The sequence below is a fragment of the Podarcis gaigeae genome, assembly GCF_964106915.1.
Source record: "Podarcis gaigeae genome assembly, chromosome: 16".
Lineage (NCBI taxonomy): Eukaryota > Metazoa > Chordata > Lepidosauria > Squamata > Lacertidae > Podarcis > Podarcis gaigeae.
The window spans coordinates 13,968,752-13,989,875 of NC_139693.1; the positions used below are offsets into that span (position 1 = coordinate 13,968,752).

Genomic DNA, 21,124 nt, shown 5'->3' on the forward strand with positions numbered 1-21,124 from the left:
GTAGGCCGGTTGCTGTGGTAACTGAAAAGCTGATGCGTCCCCTTCCATGTTGTCGTGGGCACCATGTTGAACCCTCATCGCCACTCAGTGCTGACCAATGCCTGTGTCAAGCCCTCAGTGGACCCCATTAACCGGATCGCCGGCACCATCTATGAGCCAAAGGGGCGGGTGCGGCTTTTGGGCCTGATCTCAGAGAGCTCTCCTCCACAGCAGGTAGCATGGAGAGGGGGTTTCTTGCTCCCATAGGCGGAGGCCATACTTCACACACACAACAATATTAGCACTGTTTTAATATGCTCCTTCCTTAGGCAGTGTACAGACAAAGAGGTGAAGTCACGGTTTCTCCATCAAGTGATATTTGGTGTGAGGAAAATTTGGCCTTCCGTGGTTAAACTACAATGTCCATCAGCCCTAGCAAGCATGGCCAATGGCCTGGGATTATAGATTTTTAGTTCAGCAATATCAGCATGGCCAAAATGCTTCTGTGCCCCTCATATACTTTCCAAGCGTGTTTCCCTTGCTACTGGGGGTGGGTGGTCTGCCTCACAGGGACGTGTAAGCCTTTGAAAACCAGAGAGAAGTATTGTGAATGTGTCCACCAAGGCCACACCAACTGCCAGGTGCGGCCATGCCACTGGCATGCAGCCCTCAGACACCCACCCACCTGGCCCTTGGAAGTCAGAGGATTGCCTGCTCCTAGCCAGAGAGTGATGGGGCCCAGGTGAATGATGGGAAATTCTCAGTCGGTCTGCACGGAAATCATTGTTCCCCTTGGACTTGATCTCGTAACTTGTACCAGAAGTTGTATGGCGAGGAGGGAAGGGGTGCAGAATGCAAGTGAACACGCATGCCTAAATATCTCTATTTTTAAGCCTCCGTTTCACAGTGTGCCAGTCTGTAAATTGCACAGTTCAAAGCAAAAGCACAATGCACATTGCTTAATTTACTTTGAAATGTGGTAAGGCAGCCCCTGCTGCAATTAGGGCTTGCTGAATTTGTCAGCTTACCAGTTCCCAAAAGGAAAGGCGCTAAAAAGTTGTAACATGACTTGGGAATTCAAAATATATCGCTTGGTTATATTGATTTAATTTAGTTTGGATTGGTACGTAAAATGTGTGCGAAATTGCATAGAAATCATGACAAATGATTGCCAAGTACTTGAAGTTGTATATTATTTATTAATATTGTTTTTATTTATTATTATTATCATTTAGCATGACTGACATTTTCAGAAGGTAAATTTAAAATTCATTGGTTTTCCTAAAGCAATTTATTCTTTGCTTCTTCATAAAATGTAGACTTACCAAGCAAAATGTTGCCTAGTCACAAAAATAATAGCAGATTTGAATTCGTCACACCCAAAAAGGTATTTTTAAGGCTCCTCACTGAAGAAGTTAACAAAAAGTAAGCTTCACCCTGTAAAAGGATACATCCTACTGCTGTATTTAGGAGGCCTCATTCTGCTGAGTGGGGTCCTGGGCTTCTGCCCCAAAGTCCTGCCCGGATGGTACCACTAGAATCACTGCAGTCATCCCAGTGGTAAAACCGCCACTGGAAAAACACCGTGTTTTACCAGTGTTTCCTGGCTCCTAGGATTTTGGGTGGGCCCTCAGGCATGACATTCTTGGCTCCCCACCCCAACCTGGAAGAGCAAACTGGGGGATCTCTTATGTCCCAACCGATCTTCTCTGTGCAAAGTGGAAAGTGTGGTTTGGTTTAGACGGTGGGCCCTCTGCTGGGCTCAGGGTCCTGGTGCCCAAATGCATGTCTCTGGAGCCAGCCTTGGTGCTATAAAATATCTCTGTGTGACTCAGGAGGACTACCTGGATGCTGGTGATGGGATGCTGATCTGCATGAAGCGGGCAAAGAAGAGAGGCCCTCACCCCGCAAGGAAGCCCTGCTGGGAGCCTGAGGAAACTGTCCCAAATGCCAACAGCATCTCAGACATAGACCCAGAGCAAGAACTGAGCAGGCAAGTTGTTGCCGTGGGCTTTAGGGGGGTCCCATCCACAGCACACATTTAAAGTATTCCTATACTGCTGTAAGGGATGATCTAAACCACTGAGCCTCTTGGGCTTGCCGATCAGAAGGTCGGCGGTTCGAATCCCTGTGATGGGGTGAGCTCCCATTGCTCGGTCCTAGCTCCTGCCAACCTAGCAGTTCAAAAGCACGTCAAAGTGCAAGTAGATAAATAGGTACCACTCCGGCAGGAAGGTAAACGCCGTTTCCGTGCACTGCTCTGGTGTTCCGTTGCGCCAGAAGCGGCTTAGTCATGCTGGCCACATGACCTGGAAAAACTGTCTGTGGACAAATGCCGGCTCCCTCAGCCTGTAAAGCGACTTGAGCACCACAACCCCAGAGTCATCTGCGACTGGACTTAACGGTCAGGGGTCCCTTTATGTTTTTATACTACTATAACAATTGTGGCTTCCCCCAAAGAATCTCGCAGCTGTAGTTTGTGAAGAGTAATGTGAGGGGTCTTCTAACAACTCTCAGGACCTTTAATAAGCTACAGTTCCCAGGATTCTTTGGAGGAATCCTAAGTAAGGAATCCTATGTAAGGAATCAGGTGCGTTCAAGGGGAATGCACCTGATTCAGAGCAGGATCTGTTTGTGCTTATCATTTTAAAATAAACAACCTGCCCAGTCTGAGGTCTTACTGAGTGGTCAAGTTTTGAAAGGAGCATTTTTACAATTTACACAGTTCAAAGATGGAGTTAACTCTTTATTAGCAAAAACATGATCCCCCAAGACTTGGGGTTGCATGTCAGGCCTAATAGAGCAGCACATTCCCAGTGGTCTTCCTCCATGAAAACCAGTTGCCGAGACTATGCCTCCTCACAGCCTTCCCTTCCACTGCAGGGCTTTTTCCAAGCAATCTGAGACTGCAGCTGCAGGCAGCCAGCCTACCTCTCCTCCGCCCTTTTCATGCCTCTCTGGGTTCTGGGAAACAAGTGGGGAAGGGAGATTGTCACATCAGGAAGGGGAGACAGCTGTGATACTTCTTCAGCAGGACTCATCTCTGTCCCTTCACCTCCCTCCTCTCCTGCTTCAGCTTCTTCCTCTGACGCTGGACTTCTCTCTGCCACAGACTCTCCCTGCTCACTAAGCCCTGTTACCTCTCCAGCTTCCGGGAAACTCTTCTTCCCAGTCCTCTCCCTCCAACCACTCAACATCGTCCCATCATCGACCCACAGGCTGTGAGACTTCTTCTCTGAGTGGTTCCCCTGCTGGTTCTTCCCACCATTCCTCTGCACCCAACCAGTCCATGACATAGAATAGCAGAATTGTAGAGTTGGAAGGGACCCTGAGGATCATCTAGTCCAACCCCCTGAAATGCAGGAATATGCTTCTGTCCAATACGGGGATCGAACTAGCATCCTTAGCATTATCAGCACCATGCTTCAACCAACTGAGCTATCCAGGTTCACGAGTGAAATGTGCATCGGATGCTGTAATTGTACTGCAGTTCTTTAAAATTCTCTTTGCCACTGAGCCAAAGCCCTTCAATAGCACCTGCCTCCATAGTTGTGTCACACACCCACTGGTGTGATCGGAAAGTAGCCCCCCCCCAAGAGAATGCCAGTAAAAAACCATTTGCGATTCTGTGTGCGGTTTTACAGTGGAGGAGCAATAAATGGAAAGCACTAAAACAGGGGTCAGCAAACTTTTTCAGCAGGTCCACTGTCTCTCAGTGGGGGGCCGGACTATATATTTTTTTTGGGGGGGGAATGAATGAATTCCTATGCCCCCAAAATAATCCGGAGATGCATTTTAAATAAAAGCACACGTTTTCCTCATGTAAAAACACCAGGCAGGCCCCACAAATAACCCAGCAATGCATTTTAAATAAAAGGTTACATTCTACTCATGTAAAAACATGCTGATTCCCGGACCGGCCGTGGGCAGGATTTAGAAGGTGATTGGGCTGGATCCGGCCCCTGGGCCTTAGTTTGCCTACCCATGCACTAAAAGCTGCTGGTCTGGAAGTGTTTTGATTATCCAAATCAAAGATGGGAAGGAGGGTTCCAAAACTGGGAGGTGGGGAGACCAAGTTTGTGTCCAATCTGAGTGTTGCTGCTCCCCCCCCCCCCAGGCAGCACCCAGTACCTCCCACTCCAGATGTCAGCAATGCCTCACCAAGTCCCACACCAGTTCCTGCATCTGCCAAGCAATCTCGACCGGGTTCCTTTCCCTTCCACTGGATGTGGGAGAGCATCTCTGTCAACGGCCAGGCCATGTACCAAGACCGGCTCCTGGAGAAACCCAAGAAGAAGAGGTCCCCTCAGACTTCTGTCACCACCTTCCGTGAGCCTCCCTGCACGCCAGAGCCGGGGAACCCGAGAGCCGGCAGCCCTAAAGGCGGCCATTGCTCGAAAGACCCCAAGCCCTCGAATGGTGTCCCTGAGGATCCCTGGCCCACGTGCCAGAAGTGCCACCGCCATGTGGGCCTGGCCCCCGGGAGCTCCCTCTTGCCTCTCTATTGGAAGATGGACTCCCGGCAGGAGGCTCGGAAACGGCAGATGCGCCAGGAGCGCCACCGCTGGCTGCAGCTCACCCAGGAGCTCCTGAGCCTGGAGGACCAGGGCCCCAGGAGCAACAAGCGCTTCTCGCTCAAGCGGCTGGAAGAGAAACTCCGAGCGGAGCTCCTCTGCTTGGCCACAGAGCCCGAGGAGCCTGCTCCCCAGAGGGAGGCCAGGAAAGCCAAGGGCCGGGCCCAGACCGACAGGGAAGAGCAGCTGACCTTCCAGCCCACCATCAACCGCAGGATCCCCAATTTCAAGAGTCTCCAGAGGCGCTTCCAAGAGCAACTGGAGCAGAGGAAGGATCAAGGTGGGGAGCAGTCATTCATTGATAATGGGCAAGGGAGGGGGGCATAAGGTCAGCATTAAGGATGGTATCCAACTAAGTCCGACTCAGTTGGTCAAGTGAGTTGTTGTTGGTGGTGGTGGTCAAGTGAGTTGTTGTTATTGGTCAAGTGAGTTGTTGTTGTTGTTATAAGGGGGGGGGGGATCTGCTCCTTTTCCCTTATGGGGTATTCCAGAACCCATATAGAGTCCTTAAGTGGGTTCCCTATTGGTAGGAGAAGTAACAGCCAACCAGAGTAAATTGAAAAGCAAAGCGGCTAGCAAGCCTGATCTTTATTCAGGGAACTGTTGCAACAGGGTCCCCACTTACCACAGGCAGGAGGGAGGAGAACTCTGAACAATGGTGCGCAAGCCCATTGTTTTGAAATTGCCCACCCTGTAGCCCCAAACCACCACCCCAAACATCATACATACATCACAGAAGGAGGCGGTCTACAGCAGAGGAGGCGGTCTACAGCAGAAATCCTGTTTGCCAGGATACCTGATAATGGTCACTGATTGCATTACCTGGGCAGCCTGGCCATTCTTTTGTGATAGTTAATACTTTAGTTCCTAAATCCAGGTCACAGGCTCCCCCTATTCATACACAAATGCGCCCTTAAAACAGGATTTGCAAGCAAAAAGACAGTGGGAAGGCTTTCCCCATTTGCCTCCTTTACTGCAGAGGAATATTTGAGGTCATTGAGAGATTCAAAATGGCTTCAAGATTGTTCTCCTATACTGTTTCAGACACATGGTTCATATAATTAGACATGTGTGCATTTATGAACATTTAGTCTGTATTTGAGACCTTAAAATTCTTATAACATTATTATTATTACTATTATTACATTTATAGCCTTCCTTTCCCCCTAATGTGTGCTGGCCTCTCTTTCTTTTCTCTCTTCCCCACTCTCTGTTTTCCTTTCTTTGCTTTTTCTCCTTTTTTCTACAGACTGGATTGTAAGAGCAATCATTGTATTTTAAAGTTTACTCGTAATCCGGTGTATCCTTGTAAACGGTCCAGTTCCTGTTCGGATGTTTGTTTCTATTGCTATTGTCGTAGTTTCAATAAAAAATATTTTAAATTAATCAATTAATATGCTGCGAAGTGACGATATGTGGGCAGGTGGGTTGGGACGGGTCACGTTAATGCCTCTTTGTTCTCCTCCGCCCAGCAAAGCTGACCATCTGTAAGCCTTTCCGACTTCACTCCACGGGCAGCTCCCAGCAATTCTCTGGAGAAGAGGACAAGCAGGACCCCGAAGACCCGTATTACGAGGTCCGGCGGTTGTATGGGGTTCATTGGAGGGCCCATTCTTGCCCGGACTTTGGTCCCCCCATGGTTGCTCCAGTGATGCACACCAAGACCTCTGACAAGCGGCAAGAGGCCAACAGGTAAGCAGGGCACCTGGGGAGGGGGGTGGCCGTTCCAAAGTCTTTGTGCTATTCTTTCCCGCAGTCCAATGAGAAAGGCCAGGGAGTTTTGTGGGGGTAGGTTGCAAAATTTTCAGCTAAACATTAAAACAAAGAACCCCAAAAACTGACAGTTGCTAAGTGAAAGCTAGGGATGGAGGAGAAATTAAATTCATTTTGTGTTTAAAGAGGAACCTAATTCGCCATTTCTGAAACAGGAAACAACACTCCCCGCCCTCCCCCCACCTTTGAAATACTCACTTCCCTAAATTTTGCAATTCACTTCTGCAGCTAAGTAATGTGTAGAGAAATGCACACACTAACATACAGTGTACATAAAAATGTCCATCTTAGTGTAAATAAGACAAAAATGTGATTTATTGGGGAGAATTGCTTTGCAAAAATGCATATATTAAGCAAAACTGCAAGTAGGTACAATTGTACCTCAGAAGTCAAACGCCTTGCGAGTCAAATGTTTTGGCTCCCAAACCAGGCTTGGCAAACCTGGAAGTGAGTATTCTGGATTGTGAACATTTTTTGGAACCCGAACGTCCAATGCAGGTTCCGATTGGCTGCAGGAGATTCCTGCAGCCAATCGGAAGCCGCGCCTTGGTTTCTAAACATTTTGGAAGTCGAATAGACTTCTGGAACGGATTCCGTACAATTTCCGAGGTACTACTGTATGTCTATATTAAGGGGGGAAATCATACTAAAATGCTGGTGAATCTTCACCTTTTTAAAAAAAAAAATCACAAACTGATGTGGAAAAGCGGAGAACGGAACTTCAGGTAGGAAAAATGAGAGACTGCAATGGACGGAATTGCTCATCCTTGAGACACCGTGTTTACCGAGTGTTCATTCATCCAGTCTTTACTGATATGATTATACCACAGTCAGCATGCATCCAGCACGGCACTCATCCCAGTTTGCTTGCAGAGCATTACACATCTTCATTATTCGTTGCCCTCACCCTTTGCAATCCATTTCCCCATCGCTTTCCTCCCACCGCTAAAAAGTCGGCCTCTTTTCTAAAAGTGGCTTTGCTGCACTCGAGTGACAGAGCCCTTCAATCCGGGACTTCCGGGTTGGCGCCTCCATCAATGGCTGAATTCCTCTGATCGGGAGGAATTTGCTTTGTGGAAATCAGGGTCTGGCCGCCACGGCGAAGGCGGGGACCCACTAAAAATCACAGACGGGAGAAGCCTGTGAACATGGGATTCGGCTGGCACCTTTTGCGCCTCCCCTACTCGCAGGGAAACCCGGTTTCGGGGATCCGGAGCGACGTGGGGTGAGTGGCGCGGTGCTTCGAATTGACTGCTTCTTTCACAGAGTGAAGCCGCATTGCTGTTGCCAGAGAGCGCTGACTTTTTCCTGTGGACAATTTGATCTTAAAACAACTACCCGTGAATAGAACGGAAAATTGGATTTTTAAACGTCTTAATTTGGCACTGAAACGGGGAGGTTTCAAACAGGAAGTCCGCCTTCCCCTTTTGTAAATAGACTGAAGCAAAGAGGCTGCAAGCTAAAGTCTTGGAAAGCCTTCCGTAAAGGATTAAACTTCCATCGGCTAAAATCATTAAATCCCCCTTGGAAGCAGGAGAAAAGGGGGAAAATTTTGGATCGTGTAAGCCTGCAGGAGAGAGTGAAGAAAGTCAAATTACCACCGCTCTGAACCTGGAAACGGGCTGCTAGTAAGACTGACGTTTTGGAAATGCTCATTGACTGTGAATAGATCGTTCGTTGACAGCTAGTTAAATAAGAGAAATACATTGTTTCCATTGTCTCCTTCTGTGTTTAAAAAGGAGTTAAATTAACTGAAAATTGAAACTATCTTTATTGCTTGCTTAAAAGGATTGATACAAATAGAAGCGGTTTCCCTCTAGAGGAAGCCTTTGAAATTGTTACAAGAGCTGAGCTGGGGGAATCTCCAGCTGCAAGATAAAAAACTGTGAGAATCTGGGACTGACCTTGGATCATTAAGAATGTTGACAGAAGAAGCCTTAGTGGTTGCATTATGTAAGATAAATAATTCATTGGAACAGCTCCACAAGAAGACGGATGTGATGACTATCAAAATTGATAACTTGGGACAAAAAGTGACCAATTGGGACAAAAAGTGAACATTAATACAGAAACTATTCAGGAATCGATACAGGGATCTACTTTGACATGGCAAATTGTGGAGAAGGCGAGGGAGAAAGTAGTTGTTGTTAAACCTAAAGTAGCACAAGTGGAGAGGGAGAGAGCCCCAGCCTTACAAATGCAATTTGATGACTATAAGTTGATGCCTTTTATGATTGAATTTAGAGAAAGTCAGATTTTGAGGATTGGAGCCTTGCTTGGGCTGGAGAAGGAAAGTTGGATAGATCCCTACATGCAGGGATTTACTGACCTTTGGGACCTGGACTTGAGTCAGGAGGAGACTGGAGTTGTGGGGGCCTCCAGATTTGGACGAATTTTGAAACATGTCCTGAAATATCTTTTGGATCTTAGTTTTAATTATGGAGATCTGGCTGACCTGTCGAGAAGGAATAAAAACATTGCTAGGTGGGAGTTTCCCCGAGATCTACTTTTCAGCATCAAAGGAAGGAAAATAAGAACAAGATCAGTAGAAGACAAAGTAAAGTGCATGTATAAATATGAAGAAGACTTGCAGAAGGGACTTGGAAAAGACTTGGAAAAGAGTTAAGAGCATCGGGCAGAAGATCACCAGGTTGATGGACCAGGGAGAAGAGACGGTGGAAGAAGATTGGAAAAAGTTTAAAGACTATCTATGGAAATAATGTAAAATTAATGAGTGTTAGAAAAATGTTGGAATGAAATTATATGGCTTTAGTAGAAATATTATAAGGAATTAAGCATAAATAAGTATTATAGTATTAATGGAAAATAAGGTTAAAATATGTTAAGATAACTATATGACAGAAAATAGAGAAAGATGGAAAGGATTTGCTGAAACAATTAATAGAAATGGAATACAAAAAGGGAGGTGAGAGGAGGTTGATGAAACAAGGGAATGAAAGGGAGGGTATTGAAATGGTATGATGTGTGTTTTTGAATTGTTTTTTGCTCTGTCTTGTTTTGTTTAATGTGTTAATGTTTGTTGTGTACTGTTTATATATTGTACTGTATTGTTTTTCTTTCTTTCTTTTGCTTCTTCTTTTTTCTTTTCTTTTCTCCTTTTTGTAAGGTTTAAAAGTAATAAATATTATTTTTTTAAAAAAAAAAAAAAGACAAGAGCCCTTCAATCCCCTTTAGCCAACCTACATTCCTGGCCTGCACTTGAACACAACGCCAGCCTGCCTGGAGGACCCCTTCACCCTCACCTCCAGAGGTTTCCCCATGCCTGAGGTTGACCTCTTTTTGTTAGGATGCTCTTGCTGGAGTGGGAGAGGCAGGAACGGAAGGAGAAGCGGCGAGCCGAGCTGCGCAGGGCGAAGGAGCAGCAAGTGCAGCGCGAAGTGGCCAAGTGCTTGGCGACGTACCAGACCATGGACCACCCCTCCGTGTCATTGCAAAGAAAACGGGAGATACTCAGGTAACATGCCGTGAGGTTTCTGCAAAGTCCCTCAGGGCTGAGGGGCAGAACAGGGGCTGCATATGCACCATACCTTGAAAGTGTGGGACTGTTAAGGATATTAGGAAAGTATATATTGATTAAATATGATCCTTCCACGCTAGTGAGTCATGTAGCAGAGCAGATTCCCCCAATACAGCAGTAAACTAGTTTGCAGATTCGTTTGAATCTCTTTAGTTAAGCAATCTAGTCTCGCTTGCCCAGATTGGATTATTCCTGGCAAGTCCCCTTTGATCTCCCTTAAAAGAATCAAGACACAAGAGTCTTCAAAGTAACAAGAAGTTTACTCACACTCAGTTCACAGTGTAATCCCTGAAGGCAGGCTTTATATTGTAATTACAGAACAAAGTGTGAGCTCATCCCATATGGAGACTGAGCCCATGTACTGCTGGCTGAGAGCCAGCAGACAGCAAAATACACTAAGAGAAGAAAATGGCATCAAGAGAAAGATGGCTGCGTGACTCGACTATTTTATGGAGTCAGCCAGAGTCATGCCCATCTGTCTGGTCACATGCAGGGGGAGGACGCTCCAGACCAGTGGAACAGGAAGTTATACTGGTTGGCGTAACATCCCCCTGCCTGTGTCCACTCTAGGGAAACAAGGAATGTTGTATTTGACTGCTCCAGTGGATTACATCCCACCAAAAGCACATTTGGAGCACATTCGCGCCCCCAAAGAACCCTGGGAACTGTAGTTTACCCCTCGCAGAGCTACAGTGCCCAGGATTCTTGAGACGGGCGGATGTGCTTTAAAGGTGTACACAACCTGTTTTCTGGCTTGCGCTCGGCTGACAACTAGGGTTGTATCGAGGACTGCCAAAATTATTACCCAGCGATCTTCATAAGGCTGGAAGGAGCAATTCTGCTCTTGAGCATGACAGAGGTTTCTGGGAAGATTATGGGTTGCTCATGGGCACGTTCCTGCTGGAGGAAAGTACTTAAGGAGGGCAACAGAGGAGAGCTGCTGAGGGGTGTGGCTTGGGTGAGGGGTGTGGCCTCGGGAGGATCCCAAGGGCCAGGCAGAAAAGCCTGGAGGGCCGCATTCCTGGAATATTCTTCCTGGCAACAGCTTCCTCCTCCTTTCTGCAGCTACCTGACTTTTAAAATCTAGAGATGCCATTGGGGAGGATCGAACCTGGCTTGCCCAGACGGCTCAGTTGGCAGAGCATCAGATTTATAATCTGATGGTCATGGGTTCAAGCCCAAAAGATTCATGCATTGCAGGGGGCTGGCCTAGATGACTCTCATGGTCCATTCCAACTCTATGATTCACACAAAGCAGGTGTTCTACTTACTTACAGAGGAACAGGCCTGGTTATTTACAGGTTGGGGTAGAGGGATCGGAAGAGGTCCCACAATACAGCAAAGGCCTACCAACCTCTCACTTTGGTGTGCAGGAGGCAGGAGAAGCAGCGCATGGAAGAGTACACATTGCAGCTGCAGGAGATGCAAGACCGCGTGGAGAGCAGACCTTTCTTGTTTGAGAGAGTCATGCAGGTGAAAAGGGGCAGGGGGCTGGGGGGGAGGGGAGGGGAAGCAATGGGTTATATAGCATAGCAGCTTGAATATTCGGTTCAGTGCAAGGAGACACAAGTTTGAGTTGTCCACTCGGCCTTCATTTATCAATGCAGAAAACCTTAAAGCAAAATAATAATTCTAAAAATAATATTTCAAGAAGCACTGATCTCAGGGTTCCCGGGAACAGTATCTTTCAGCCCTGCGTAAGCAGGAATGTTCTTAGACTGGCACACCTCGCCACGGAAGGCATTTCGCAAACAGGAGCTGCCACCAAAGAGGCCCTGGCGCAGATCAGCGCCAACAAGGCCTCATCTGCTTCGCTGTGTTTGCTGCCATGGGCACCTTTGGGAGGAAAAGCTGGCTATAAACAGAACAAATGTCAGTGGGCAGGGACTTCCAGAGGGTAGGTGCTGGCCACACTGAAATATCACTTCCTTGCAAGGCGATCCAAGTTGCCTCCTGGCCTTTACCTGTAAAGGAAAAGACTTGCTGCTTTTGTTCTGGCAGAGCCAGCAAAATGGCAGCAGAGTGAGCGAGAGAGCACAGCGTGTGGCAGTAGGGCCATTTATACGGGTGGTTTTTTTTTTAAACTATGCTGCCTTTGGCCTGTCTGCGTCTCCACTCAAGCCTCTCTCCCTGCCAGGCCAACGCCCGCCAGGCTGTGGAGCGCCGTTTCTCCCAGGTCCTGGCCGCGCTGGGGATCGACGAAGAAATGCTGTGGAAGCATGCGGTGCGGCAATCTGCTCGCAAGTCCTCGGGCAAAGCCATGTAAGGAAGGTTGAGAGGAAGAGGGTGGCTGGCTGAAGGCCTTCTCCTTCGTCCCCTATTTCCCCCTTGTTCATTTGGAAATCATTATGGACATGGGGTCTTTTCTGCATGCCAAGCAAGGCCTCTAGCCCCGTGTTAGAATCATAGAATTGTAGAATTGGCAGGGATCTCGAGGGTCATCTAGGGCAACTCCCTGCAATGCAGCCGTTCCCTAAAGAAGAGGAGTTTATGCACCCAGGATGGCCTGCTAGGACTCCCGAGTGCAGCCGCTCCCAGGCAGGCTCACCGTCAGTGCACCCTGCTTGCAAAGAAAGAATCCGGAGCTCCATTTAATCTCCAGGTTGTTTATTGGACACCAAGAGAGAGCAGAACGCAAAGCAATGGCTTCAAGTTACAAGGAAGGAGATTCCAACTAAACCTCTAGAATAACTTTCTTATAGGGAGAGCTGTTTGACAGCGGAATGGACTCCCCTGGAAGGTGGTGGGCTCTCCTCCATCGGAGATTTTTAAACGGAGGCTCGATTGTCAGGGATTCTTTAGCTGCCACTCCTGCATTGCAGGGGGCTGGACTACAAGATCCTTGGGGTCCCAGCCAACTCTACAGTTCTTTGATTCTATGAAATGCTGGTGTGCCCACTGGGGCTGATATCAATTGCAAGCTATTGGTTTACTGTATTTTTTGCTCCATAAGACACACTTTTTCCCTCCTAAAAAGTAAGGGGAAATGTGTGTGCGTCTTATGGAGCGAATGCAGGCTGCGCAGCTATCGCTGAAGTCAGCACAGCAAGAGGGAGAGCTGCACAGCGCCTCTTGGTCTGCTGGCTTCCCAGCGAAGCAGGATGAGGGACGGAAGGGGCTCCATAAGGGTTCCCTTCTGTCCCTCATCCTGCTTCGCTGGGAAGGCAGCACAACAAGAGGCGCTGTGCAGCTCTCCCTCTTGCTGTGCTGGCTTCAGCGATAGCTGCGCAGCTTGCTCTGACTTTTCTGGGAGGTGGGAGAAGGGACGGAGGGCAGCCCATCAGTCCCTTCTCCCACCAGCAAGAGCCACTCTATCTTTAAAGAGCCGCACCGAGCGAGCGTGTCTGCGGCTCTTGCTGGCTTTTCTTGTTTTCCTCCTCTAAAAACTAGGTGCCTCTTATAGTTGGGTGCGTCTTACTGAGCGAAATATACGTATATATTTTACATGGGCCTGTGTCCTGTAAAGGCCCAGAGGATTATGGAGAGAAGACAGTGGGGTGGCTGCTGCCCCAGCTTTTGCTTTGCAGCACACATGCCATGTAAATGAAACAAGGGGTAAGGCAGAGGGTTCCTTGCCTGCTGCCACCTGAAAAGCTTATTTGGGTGGCCTGGGTACAGTGGCGTAGCGAGGGTTGCCAGTGCCTGGGGGCGACACAGAGTGGAGTTGGGAGGGAGGGAAACAGACAGAGTACTACACATGCACATTCAACTGCCTAACGGCATCTGCATCACCCAGGAGATCACAGCTGCAGAGATAAGAAGAGTCGCTCCTTGTCTGGAGAGATTATTTCCTGGTTCACATGGAGTAGCCGTTTTCAGTGGTGCCGGGTGTCAGAAGTGTGCAGCTATACTGAGGCAGCACCGGGTGTTGACATTTGGCGCCCATAACAATTTTGCGCCCAGGGCAACTGCCACTGCCTGGGTGGGACACAAGGGGTGTGCAGGCATGGGGAGTGGATTGGTGTGTGTGCATTCATGGAGCTCCCTGGAAAGCCCTTCTTTCAGGAGGCCGTGTGTCCTGCTTTGCAGAGGACAGCCCTCTCTTCTCTCTGTTGGAAAGGCTGCACGGTCGATGTCTCGATTAAAAACAGTCCATGCTTTAAGCCAAGGTTGGTTTAAAAAGCTGGGGCCTTGAAAGGTTGCCCATCAAACATTAGTACCTGGACAGCAGTTCTGGCCTTTCTATATACAGTAAACCCTCGGGTTACATTACTCTTGAGTAAGATAAACTTCAGGTTGCAAAAGCAGCAAACCTGGAAGTATTTTTCTGGGTTTCGCTGCTCACGCAGAAGCGCCCTGCGCGTGCGCAAAAGCAGCGCCTCTGGATATGGATTTTTCAGGGTGTCACAGACCCCCGGAATGAATTAAATTCGTATCCAGAGGGTCCACTGTAGTCAGCATCTGGTTGGCCATGGTGAGCACAGAGTGTTGGGTTAGATGGGCCATTGGCCTGATCCAGCAGCTGGCCCTTTTTATTCTCATGAGCAGGCACACAGTCACCTGTTCGCTGTCCTGTTCCCCACTATGGCGAGGGGTATTGTGCTTCTGTTCACACTACAGAAATTATTTCTACCTACAAAATTAGCAGATGCAAATTTTATGTGCATCAGCACCCTCTTTCATCTTGGTTTTTTAATTTTTTTGGCAATGCACACCTGATGCCTTGCCCAGGACCTTCTCAGACCTGTGGTGTGTTTCAGGCGTAGGAGGACAGAATCTCTGGAAGATCTCCCAGAATCGACCTGAAAGCAAAGCCTGGCAGGCAGAGAAGAAAGAGAGAGAGAGAGAGAGAGAGAATCTTGCAGCCAGATGTGCACCTTCTGGACCTGTAGTCACGAGGCACCTAGAAATAAAACTAGCTTTGGAGACGAGAAAGACTCAGCCTGCTCTATGAGGGGGTTGACCTGGGCAGTTGAAAATGGCGCTTGGTGGTGATGAAAGGTGGGGAATCCTTTTCAGCTCGAGGATCACTTTCCCTTCTAGGTAACATTCCAGGGGCCACATGCCTGTGGTAAGTAGGGCCAGGGGCAAAAGTGGATGGAGCACTCATGCCAGAATGAAAGCCGCTTGTGTTTTGTCTCGCGAGATCACAAAACGAGCGTCTAGTTTCGTCCTCACACGCAGGTGCAACAGCTTGGGACCAAAAATGCAGCATCCCAGTTTTGATCCCCATGATGTTGGAGGGTGTGAGTACAGTACGGTGTTGCCAACCAGTTTCTGAAACTTTCCCCGCCTTCTTGTAGAGTTTGGATTTCATATCCCGCTTTATCACTACCCAAAGGAGTCTCAAAGCGGCTAACATTCTCCTTTCCCTTCCTCCCCCACAACAAACACTCTGTGAGGTGAGTGGGGCTGAGAGACCAGCCCAAGTGTGACCAGCCCAAGATCACCCAGCAGCTGCCTGTGGAGGAGCAGAGACGCGAACCCGGTTCACCAGATTACGAGTCCACCGCTCTTAACCACTACACCACACTGGCATTGGTTTGCTTTTCTGTTATTGGTTATGATTCCCTACATGGTCAGTTTGGGAAAAAAGGTAAAAATAAAATGTGGAGAGGGGCAGGGGATCTGTGTCCTGGGCCTTAGGCTCCATAGACTGTCTGCTAACACCACCACCTCTGACTGCCTTGGCATCCTTTGCCTTGACTCACGATGGCATCACAAAGAGCTGCCAAGGCTCCCCATTCGGAAGCCTGGGGTCTTCCGTGTTCCAGGTTCGCCACAGCCCAGACTGGAGAAGCCGACTGGGAGGACATTTCTAGGCAGGCGCATCTGAGCCACGAGGGCTCCTTCAATTCGCCACCATGAATTACCTCACCGTGCCTGCCATGTCCTCTGTGCCTCAGATGGAGAAAATGCTGCAGGTCCCGACCCAGGAGCAGGGCCAAGCCCAGGGTGCAGGCACAGGAATACCTGGGACTTCCAGCCTTGGGCCTGGGTATTTACCCTCAGCCCACCCAGAGCCTTCCATGGTCCTGGCCGTCACCTCCGTGTCGCCCTTCATGAAAGGGTCCAAGAGATTCAGCAGGAGCAGCAGGAGCAGCAAGAGGTCAATGCAAGGATCCAAAACCGTACACACAGGAGCGAGAGTCAAAAGTGAGGGGGCAAATTCCAGGGGTGCATTTAGACTTAATGTTATTGTGGCGGGCTTCCCCACCTGACCCATTTTTTGACAGCCAAGTGTATTATTACTTAACTTCCTTCAAAATGGGGGGAGCCAGCATTGCTGCTTTTTCTAGGATCTGCTTTATACTGAATTGGACCACTGGACAGGGAGCCCAGGGCTGTCTGCATCAGGAGTGGGGAGCCTTTTCTAGTCAGGGCCCCAAATCCTTAGCTCCCCAAACCCTGGCAGGCCAGCTGGAGGAGCCACCTGGCATCCCTATGATGTCAGGCAATGCCACGCTTTGAAGCAGTGGCGCCAACTTGAATAACATATTTGGGGGCAGATAAACCCTGCGACCAATCCTAGTCTTAGAGGTACCTAGTGCTGATGAAGGGTTATTCCCCCACCCCTCACCCCACTTTTTATCCCCCAAAACAGCTCTGTGAGGTTGACTGGTCTCAGAAACTGCGACTGGTCCAGGGCTACTCTGAATTCTTAAAGCTAAAAAGGGACTTGGAGCCAACTCTCCCCAAACCCAAGTTTGTAGGCATCATACCAAAGCAACAGCAGCTGGCTTCAAAATTATGCATTTGCCTGCTTGAGCATATTTTTAGGACCTGCCTTATTTCTGTGACATCATCATCATTATTATTATTATTATTATTATTATTATTATTATTATTATTCCGTCCTATACCCAGAGGTCTCACGGCAGTTCACAGAAGAGATCAACCTAAGTTGCTTTAATTTGCTTTTCAATATTGCGTTTTAATTATAACCTGCCCTGGTACCTTGGGTAAAGGGTGGATTAACAACCACCACCATTCATTTTTTTCTGAGGGTACTCAAAGGTATTTAGTATTGGCACCTCCCCCCCCAAAAAATGTTTAAAGTGTGGCACTTACTGTAACAACTTCATTGTGTGTACCGACACCTTTCCTTCCCTAAAAATAATAATCAAAAAACACTGACAACAAGAAGAACAATAATCATAGGTGGGGAGCTTTACCCTCCAAGTCATCTGAATTAAGCACTCCTGGTTTAATTCTAAAATATGGTAAGTAGCCAGGAGCCGCTTCCTCTCTTGTCCTAGCAGAGCTCTAGGACTTACTCCAGTCTCAAGGGCTGTAAGAAAGAAAGTTGAAGGTTTGTGCCCAATCCCAGCTCTCTTGCCCTCCAGCAACCCTGTTACAAATTCCTTGCAAAATGAAGTCCAAACATGGCTTTTATTAGGTGGGTGGGGGGCACAAAGGGACCTGCGCCCCTAGGAGTTGCCAGCGCCTCTGCTTTGAAGCCCCCATTTTCACAAAACAAAAAAACGAGCGTCTCTTGGCCTTCTGTTCACATGCACGTGTGAGAATTCAGGACCAAAAAAAAGGAGCGTCCCAATCTGGGTCTCCAGCATGTTGGAAGATTATGAGTACAGTACTGTGTTGCCAACCAGTTTCTAGAAGCAAATCAAACACTTTTTGCAGAGGGATTGGTTTGCTTTTCTATTATTGGTTCTGGTTTCTTACATGGTATCTGTCCGGACGTAGAAAAGGTCAGTTGGGAAAAAAGGTTAAAAAAAATGTGGAGAGGGGCAGGAGATCTGTGGCTTGGGCCTTAGGCTCCATAGACTGACTGCTAACACCACCGCCTCTGACTGCCTTGGCATCCTTTGCCTTGACTCACAATGGCATCACAAAGAGCTGCCAAGGCTCCCCATTCGGAAGCCTGGGGTCTTCCGTGTTCCAGGTTCGCCACAGCCCAGACTGGAGAAGCCGACTGGGAGGATATTTCTAGGCAGGCACATCTGAGCCACGAGGGCTCCTTCAGTTCGCCACCATGGATCACCGGTACCTCACCGTGCCCGCCATGTCCTCTGTGCCTCAGATGGAGAAAATGCTGCAGGTCCCGACCCAGGAGCAGGGCCAAGCCCAGGGTGCAGGCACAGGAATGCTTGGGACTTCCAGCCTTGGGCCTGGGTATTTACCCTCAGCCCACCCAGAGCCTTCCATGGTCCTGGCCGTCACCTCCGTGTCGCGCTCCTTGAGAGGGTCTAGAAAACACCCGAGAAGATTCAGCAATCAGAGCAGCAGGTCGAGGAGAAGTTCCAAGAATGCACCTGGAGGGATAAGAGTCAAAAGTGAGGGGGCGATTCCAGGGGTGCAGTTTGACTTTACATAGGTGCAGCAGACCTTCCCACCTCCCGGACCATTTTTAGATGGCCATGTGCTTTATACCGAACTGGACCCCTGGCCATCGAGCTCAGGGCTGTCTCTGTCAGGAGCGGGGAGCCTTTTCTAGTCAGAGCTCCAGATCCTTAGCTCCCCAAAACCCTGGCAGGATGGTTGGAAGGGAAGTTTATATGGAGATTGGTCTGTTGGCAGAGTAGCTAAATTGCCGCTAGGAAGCCAAATCATGTGCAAGACTGACCCTTTTATTGAAATTAAAACAAGGTTTAAAATATTCAAAGCTTTCACTTGCAGAACACGTAGCTAAAGAAGAATATATTTAAGTTCACATGCTTATCCAAGCATGGGACTTGTTTTGTCCTCTTACCGTACTTATTCAAGTCTAATGCGCCATCGAATCTAATGTGCACCTCAGTTTTCAGAACCTTGAAACCAAATGTGGATGGATGGATGGATGGATGGATGGATGGATGGATGGATAGATGGATGGATGGATGGACAGATGGATATATCTATCTATCATCTATCTATCTGTCTGTCTGTCTACTGGTGAATGTAAATGTGCCATTGAATCTAACGCGCACCTTAGTATTCGCAACATAATTTGGCCAAAAAAGTGAACATTAGATTCGAGTAAATTCGGTAGCTGAAGATTCTTCCATAAACATTCAAACTAACTCTGTCTTTCTGTCTTTCCAGTCCTTGCACTCAGCCTTCTGTACATTACCCAGCTAACCCATGCAGCTCCTTCCAAGAGGTTTCCACTTTTCTCTTCTAGCAGACTTCTCCTTACTGCTTCTTTGGGAGAACATCAGATTCTGTACTTCTTTTTGACACATACATTCAGAGACAAACATTAGCACTCTTCTCCTCTATTGCATATCAGACCCTCCAAGTGTCCCTATTTTCCAGGGACAGCCCTGGATTTACAGAAGCCATCCCGGTTTCAAATTTGATCCTGGAATGTCCTCATTTCCTTCGGACGTCCCTATTTTCACTGGAGAAATGTTGGAGGGTATGGAGTTATGCAACTTCCCAAGCCAAGGAGGTAAATAACTACGCAACCTTTAGAAGACTTCTGAAGGCAGCCCTGCATAGGGAAGTTTTTAAATGTTCAATGTTTTATTATGTTTTTATATATGTTGGAAGCCGCCTAGAGTGGTAGGGGCAACCCAGGCAGACGGGTGGGGTATAATAATAATAGGATGTCCCGATTTTCATCAGAGAAATGTTGGAGGGTGTGTTGCATTTAGAGAGTTCTCTCTTTTCTTCAGTGTTCATGGAGATGCAGCCATTACAGTCAAGTCAGTCACACACACAAAACAAAATGGAGAATGTAATAAGATGTCTCCCATGTGAACAGAATTAACCAATCACATGAGAGTTACTGGGAAACATTCCAGAATTAAACACACATTCATACATTTAAGCATTCCCCATTTCAGTAAATTAAATCACTGTACTTAACATGGTTTCCTCTGGAGGAGGAGGAGCTCAGCTTAATTCCAGGAATGATTACTGTACTTGGAACTGTGGGACTTAGTCCCCAACATGGGTGCTGTAGGGAGGTATGTAAGAAGGGATTTATTTCTTTCCCACCCACAATTTGTTACATTCAGCAGGAAAGCTCAGTTGGTATAATAATAATAATAATAATTTATTATTTATACCCCGCCCATCTGGCTGGGTTTCCCCAGCCACTCTGGGCGGCTTCCAACAAAATATTAAAATACAATAGTTCTTCAGATATTAAAAGCTTCCCTAAACAGGGTTGCCTTCAGATGTCTTCTAAAAGTCTGGTAGTTGTTTTTCTCTTTGACATCTGGTGGGAGGGTGTTCCACAGGGCAGGCACCACTACCAAGAAGGCTGTTATGTACTGAGTTGAATAGGATCCAAACTGCAGCAGTCTGATTGGTCCTAGAACAATAGGATCCAAATTGCAGCAGTCTGATTGGTCCTAGAACAATAGGATTCAGAATGCAGCAGTCTGATTGGTCCTAGAACAATGCAGCAGTATGATTGGTTGGCAGGAACCACCCAATCATGCTCCAGATATAAGTGAATCCACAACCTGATTGGCTTTCAGTAGAATTGCAGAATTAGCCAATCATGTGCAGCCCATTGTGTAAATAATGTATATAAAGCAGATACTTTGAGGGGACTTTCATTCATTCCTCCTCACCACTATGAGCTGAATAAAGAGCATGAAATCACTTTGCAACTCTGAGTATATTTCAAAGGCCCTCTGCCTGGTTCCCTGTAACTTGGCTTCTCGCAGGGAGGGAACCGCCAGAAGGCCCTCAGCGCTGGACCTCAGTGTCCGGGCAGAATGATGGGAGTAGAGACGTTGATGTATACTGAACCAAGGCCGTTGTGCTGGAACAGCATGAAACTCTTGATCAGGGGTTGGCAAGGTTTACCTCACCTGGGCCGGTTCACTCTAGTGGAGATCCCTCCGTAGGCCAGATTGTGTGTGTGCGTGATTTCTGGCGTCTGCGCAGACGTGATTTCCGGCGCTGCAGAAGCGAGTTCCTGTGCTGCGCTGGTTTAGCAGGCGACTCGGTACGGGAGCAGGTCATGGGCCGGTTAAACGACCCTCATGGGCTGCTTGTGGCCCATGGGCCTTAGGTTGCCTACCCCTGCTCCTGATCTCAGGGTTGTGGGTTCAACCCCCATGTTGGGCAGAGAGATTCCTGCATTGCAGGGGGGCTGGACTAGATCACCCTCGTGGCCCCTTCCAACTACAATTCTATGATTCTGTTACACTGCAGTTTGGCTCCTGACAAAAACTGAATTATCCGCATTGCTGCTTGCTACGGTGAACATTTACATCATTTAATTACAAAATCACTCTCATTATCATTACATTAGTCCATTACCAATAATACTGACTGGATAATTTCTGTTCTGGGCAAGGAATGAATAAGCAAACATAGCAAATCTCACCTCCATTCCCTTTCTCTTCTGGATTCTCCA

At 47.9% G+C, this 21,124-nt stretch overlaps 2 protein-coding genes and 1 long non-coding RNA gene across 12 annotated transcripts in view; 2 read left to right on the forward strand and 1 right to left on the reverse strand.

Moving 5' to 3' along the window:
* Positions 1–14,739, forward strand: TSGA10IP (testis specific 10 interacting protein). Of its 2 annotated transcripts, XM_083716296.1 has the most exons (8): positions 1–213; positions 1,815–1,976; positions 4,101–4,833; positions 6,026–6,245; positions 9,634–9,801; positions 11,238–11,337; positions 12,002–12,126; positions 14,565–14,739. In XM_083716296.1, exons 1-8 carry the CDS (start codon positions 64–66, stop codon positions 14,608–14,610), a joined length of 1,704 nt encoding a protein of 567 aa, XP_083572422.1. In that variant the 5' UTR covers positions 1–63; the 3' UTR covers positions 14,611–14,739. The 2 variants fall into 2 exon arrangements, with proteins under 2 accessions (XP_083572422.1, XP_083572423.1); XM_083716297.1 differs by lacking the exon at positions 12,002–12,126.
* On the reverse strand, positions 4,956–17,619 carry LOC310833682. The gene is made up of 3 exons (XR_014558878.1): positions 17,488–17,619; positions 16,876–16,914; positions 4,956–5,803 (listed from the first exon to the last, which is right to left on the reverse strand). It is a non-coding gene; the product is annotated as an uncharacterized lncRNA (long non-coding RNA).
* CATSPER1 (cation channel sperm associated 1) overlaps positions 15,392–21,124 on the forward strand; it is a 13,006-nt gene continuing 7,273 nt past the window's right edge. For 2 of the 9 annotated variants that reach the window (XM_083716304.1, XM_083716305.1), the window contains exon 1: positions 17,655–18,098. In XM_083716304.1, coding sequence (XP_083572430.1) covers positions 17,798–18,098 — 301 coding nt within the window. In that variant the 5' untranslated portion in view covers positions 17,655–17,797. Of the gene's footprint in view, positions 15,961–16,984; positions 17,514–17,654; positions 18,099–18,848; positions 19,196–19,287; positions 19,716–20,608; positions 20,711–21,124 lie in introns of those variants that run through there. The other 7 variants (XM_083716307.1, XM_083716306.1, XM_083716308.1 and 4 more) reach the window with 7 other exon arrangements.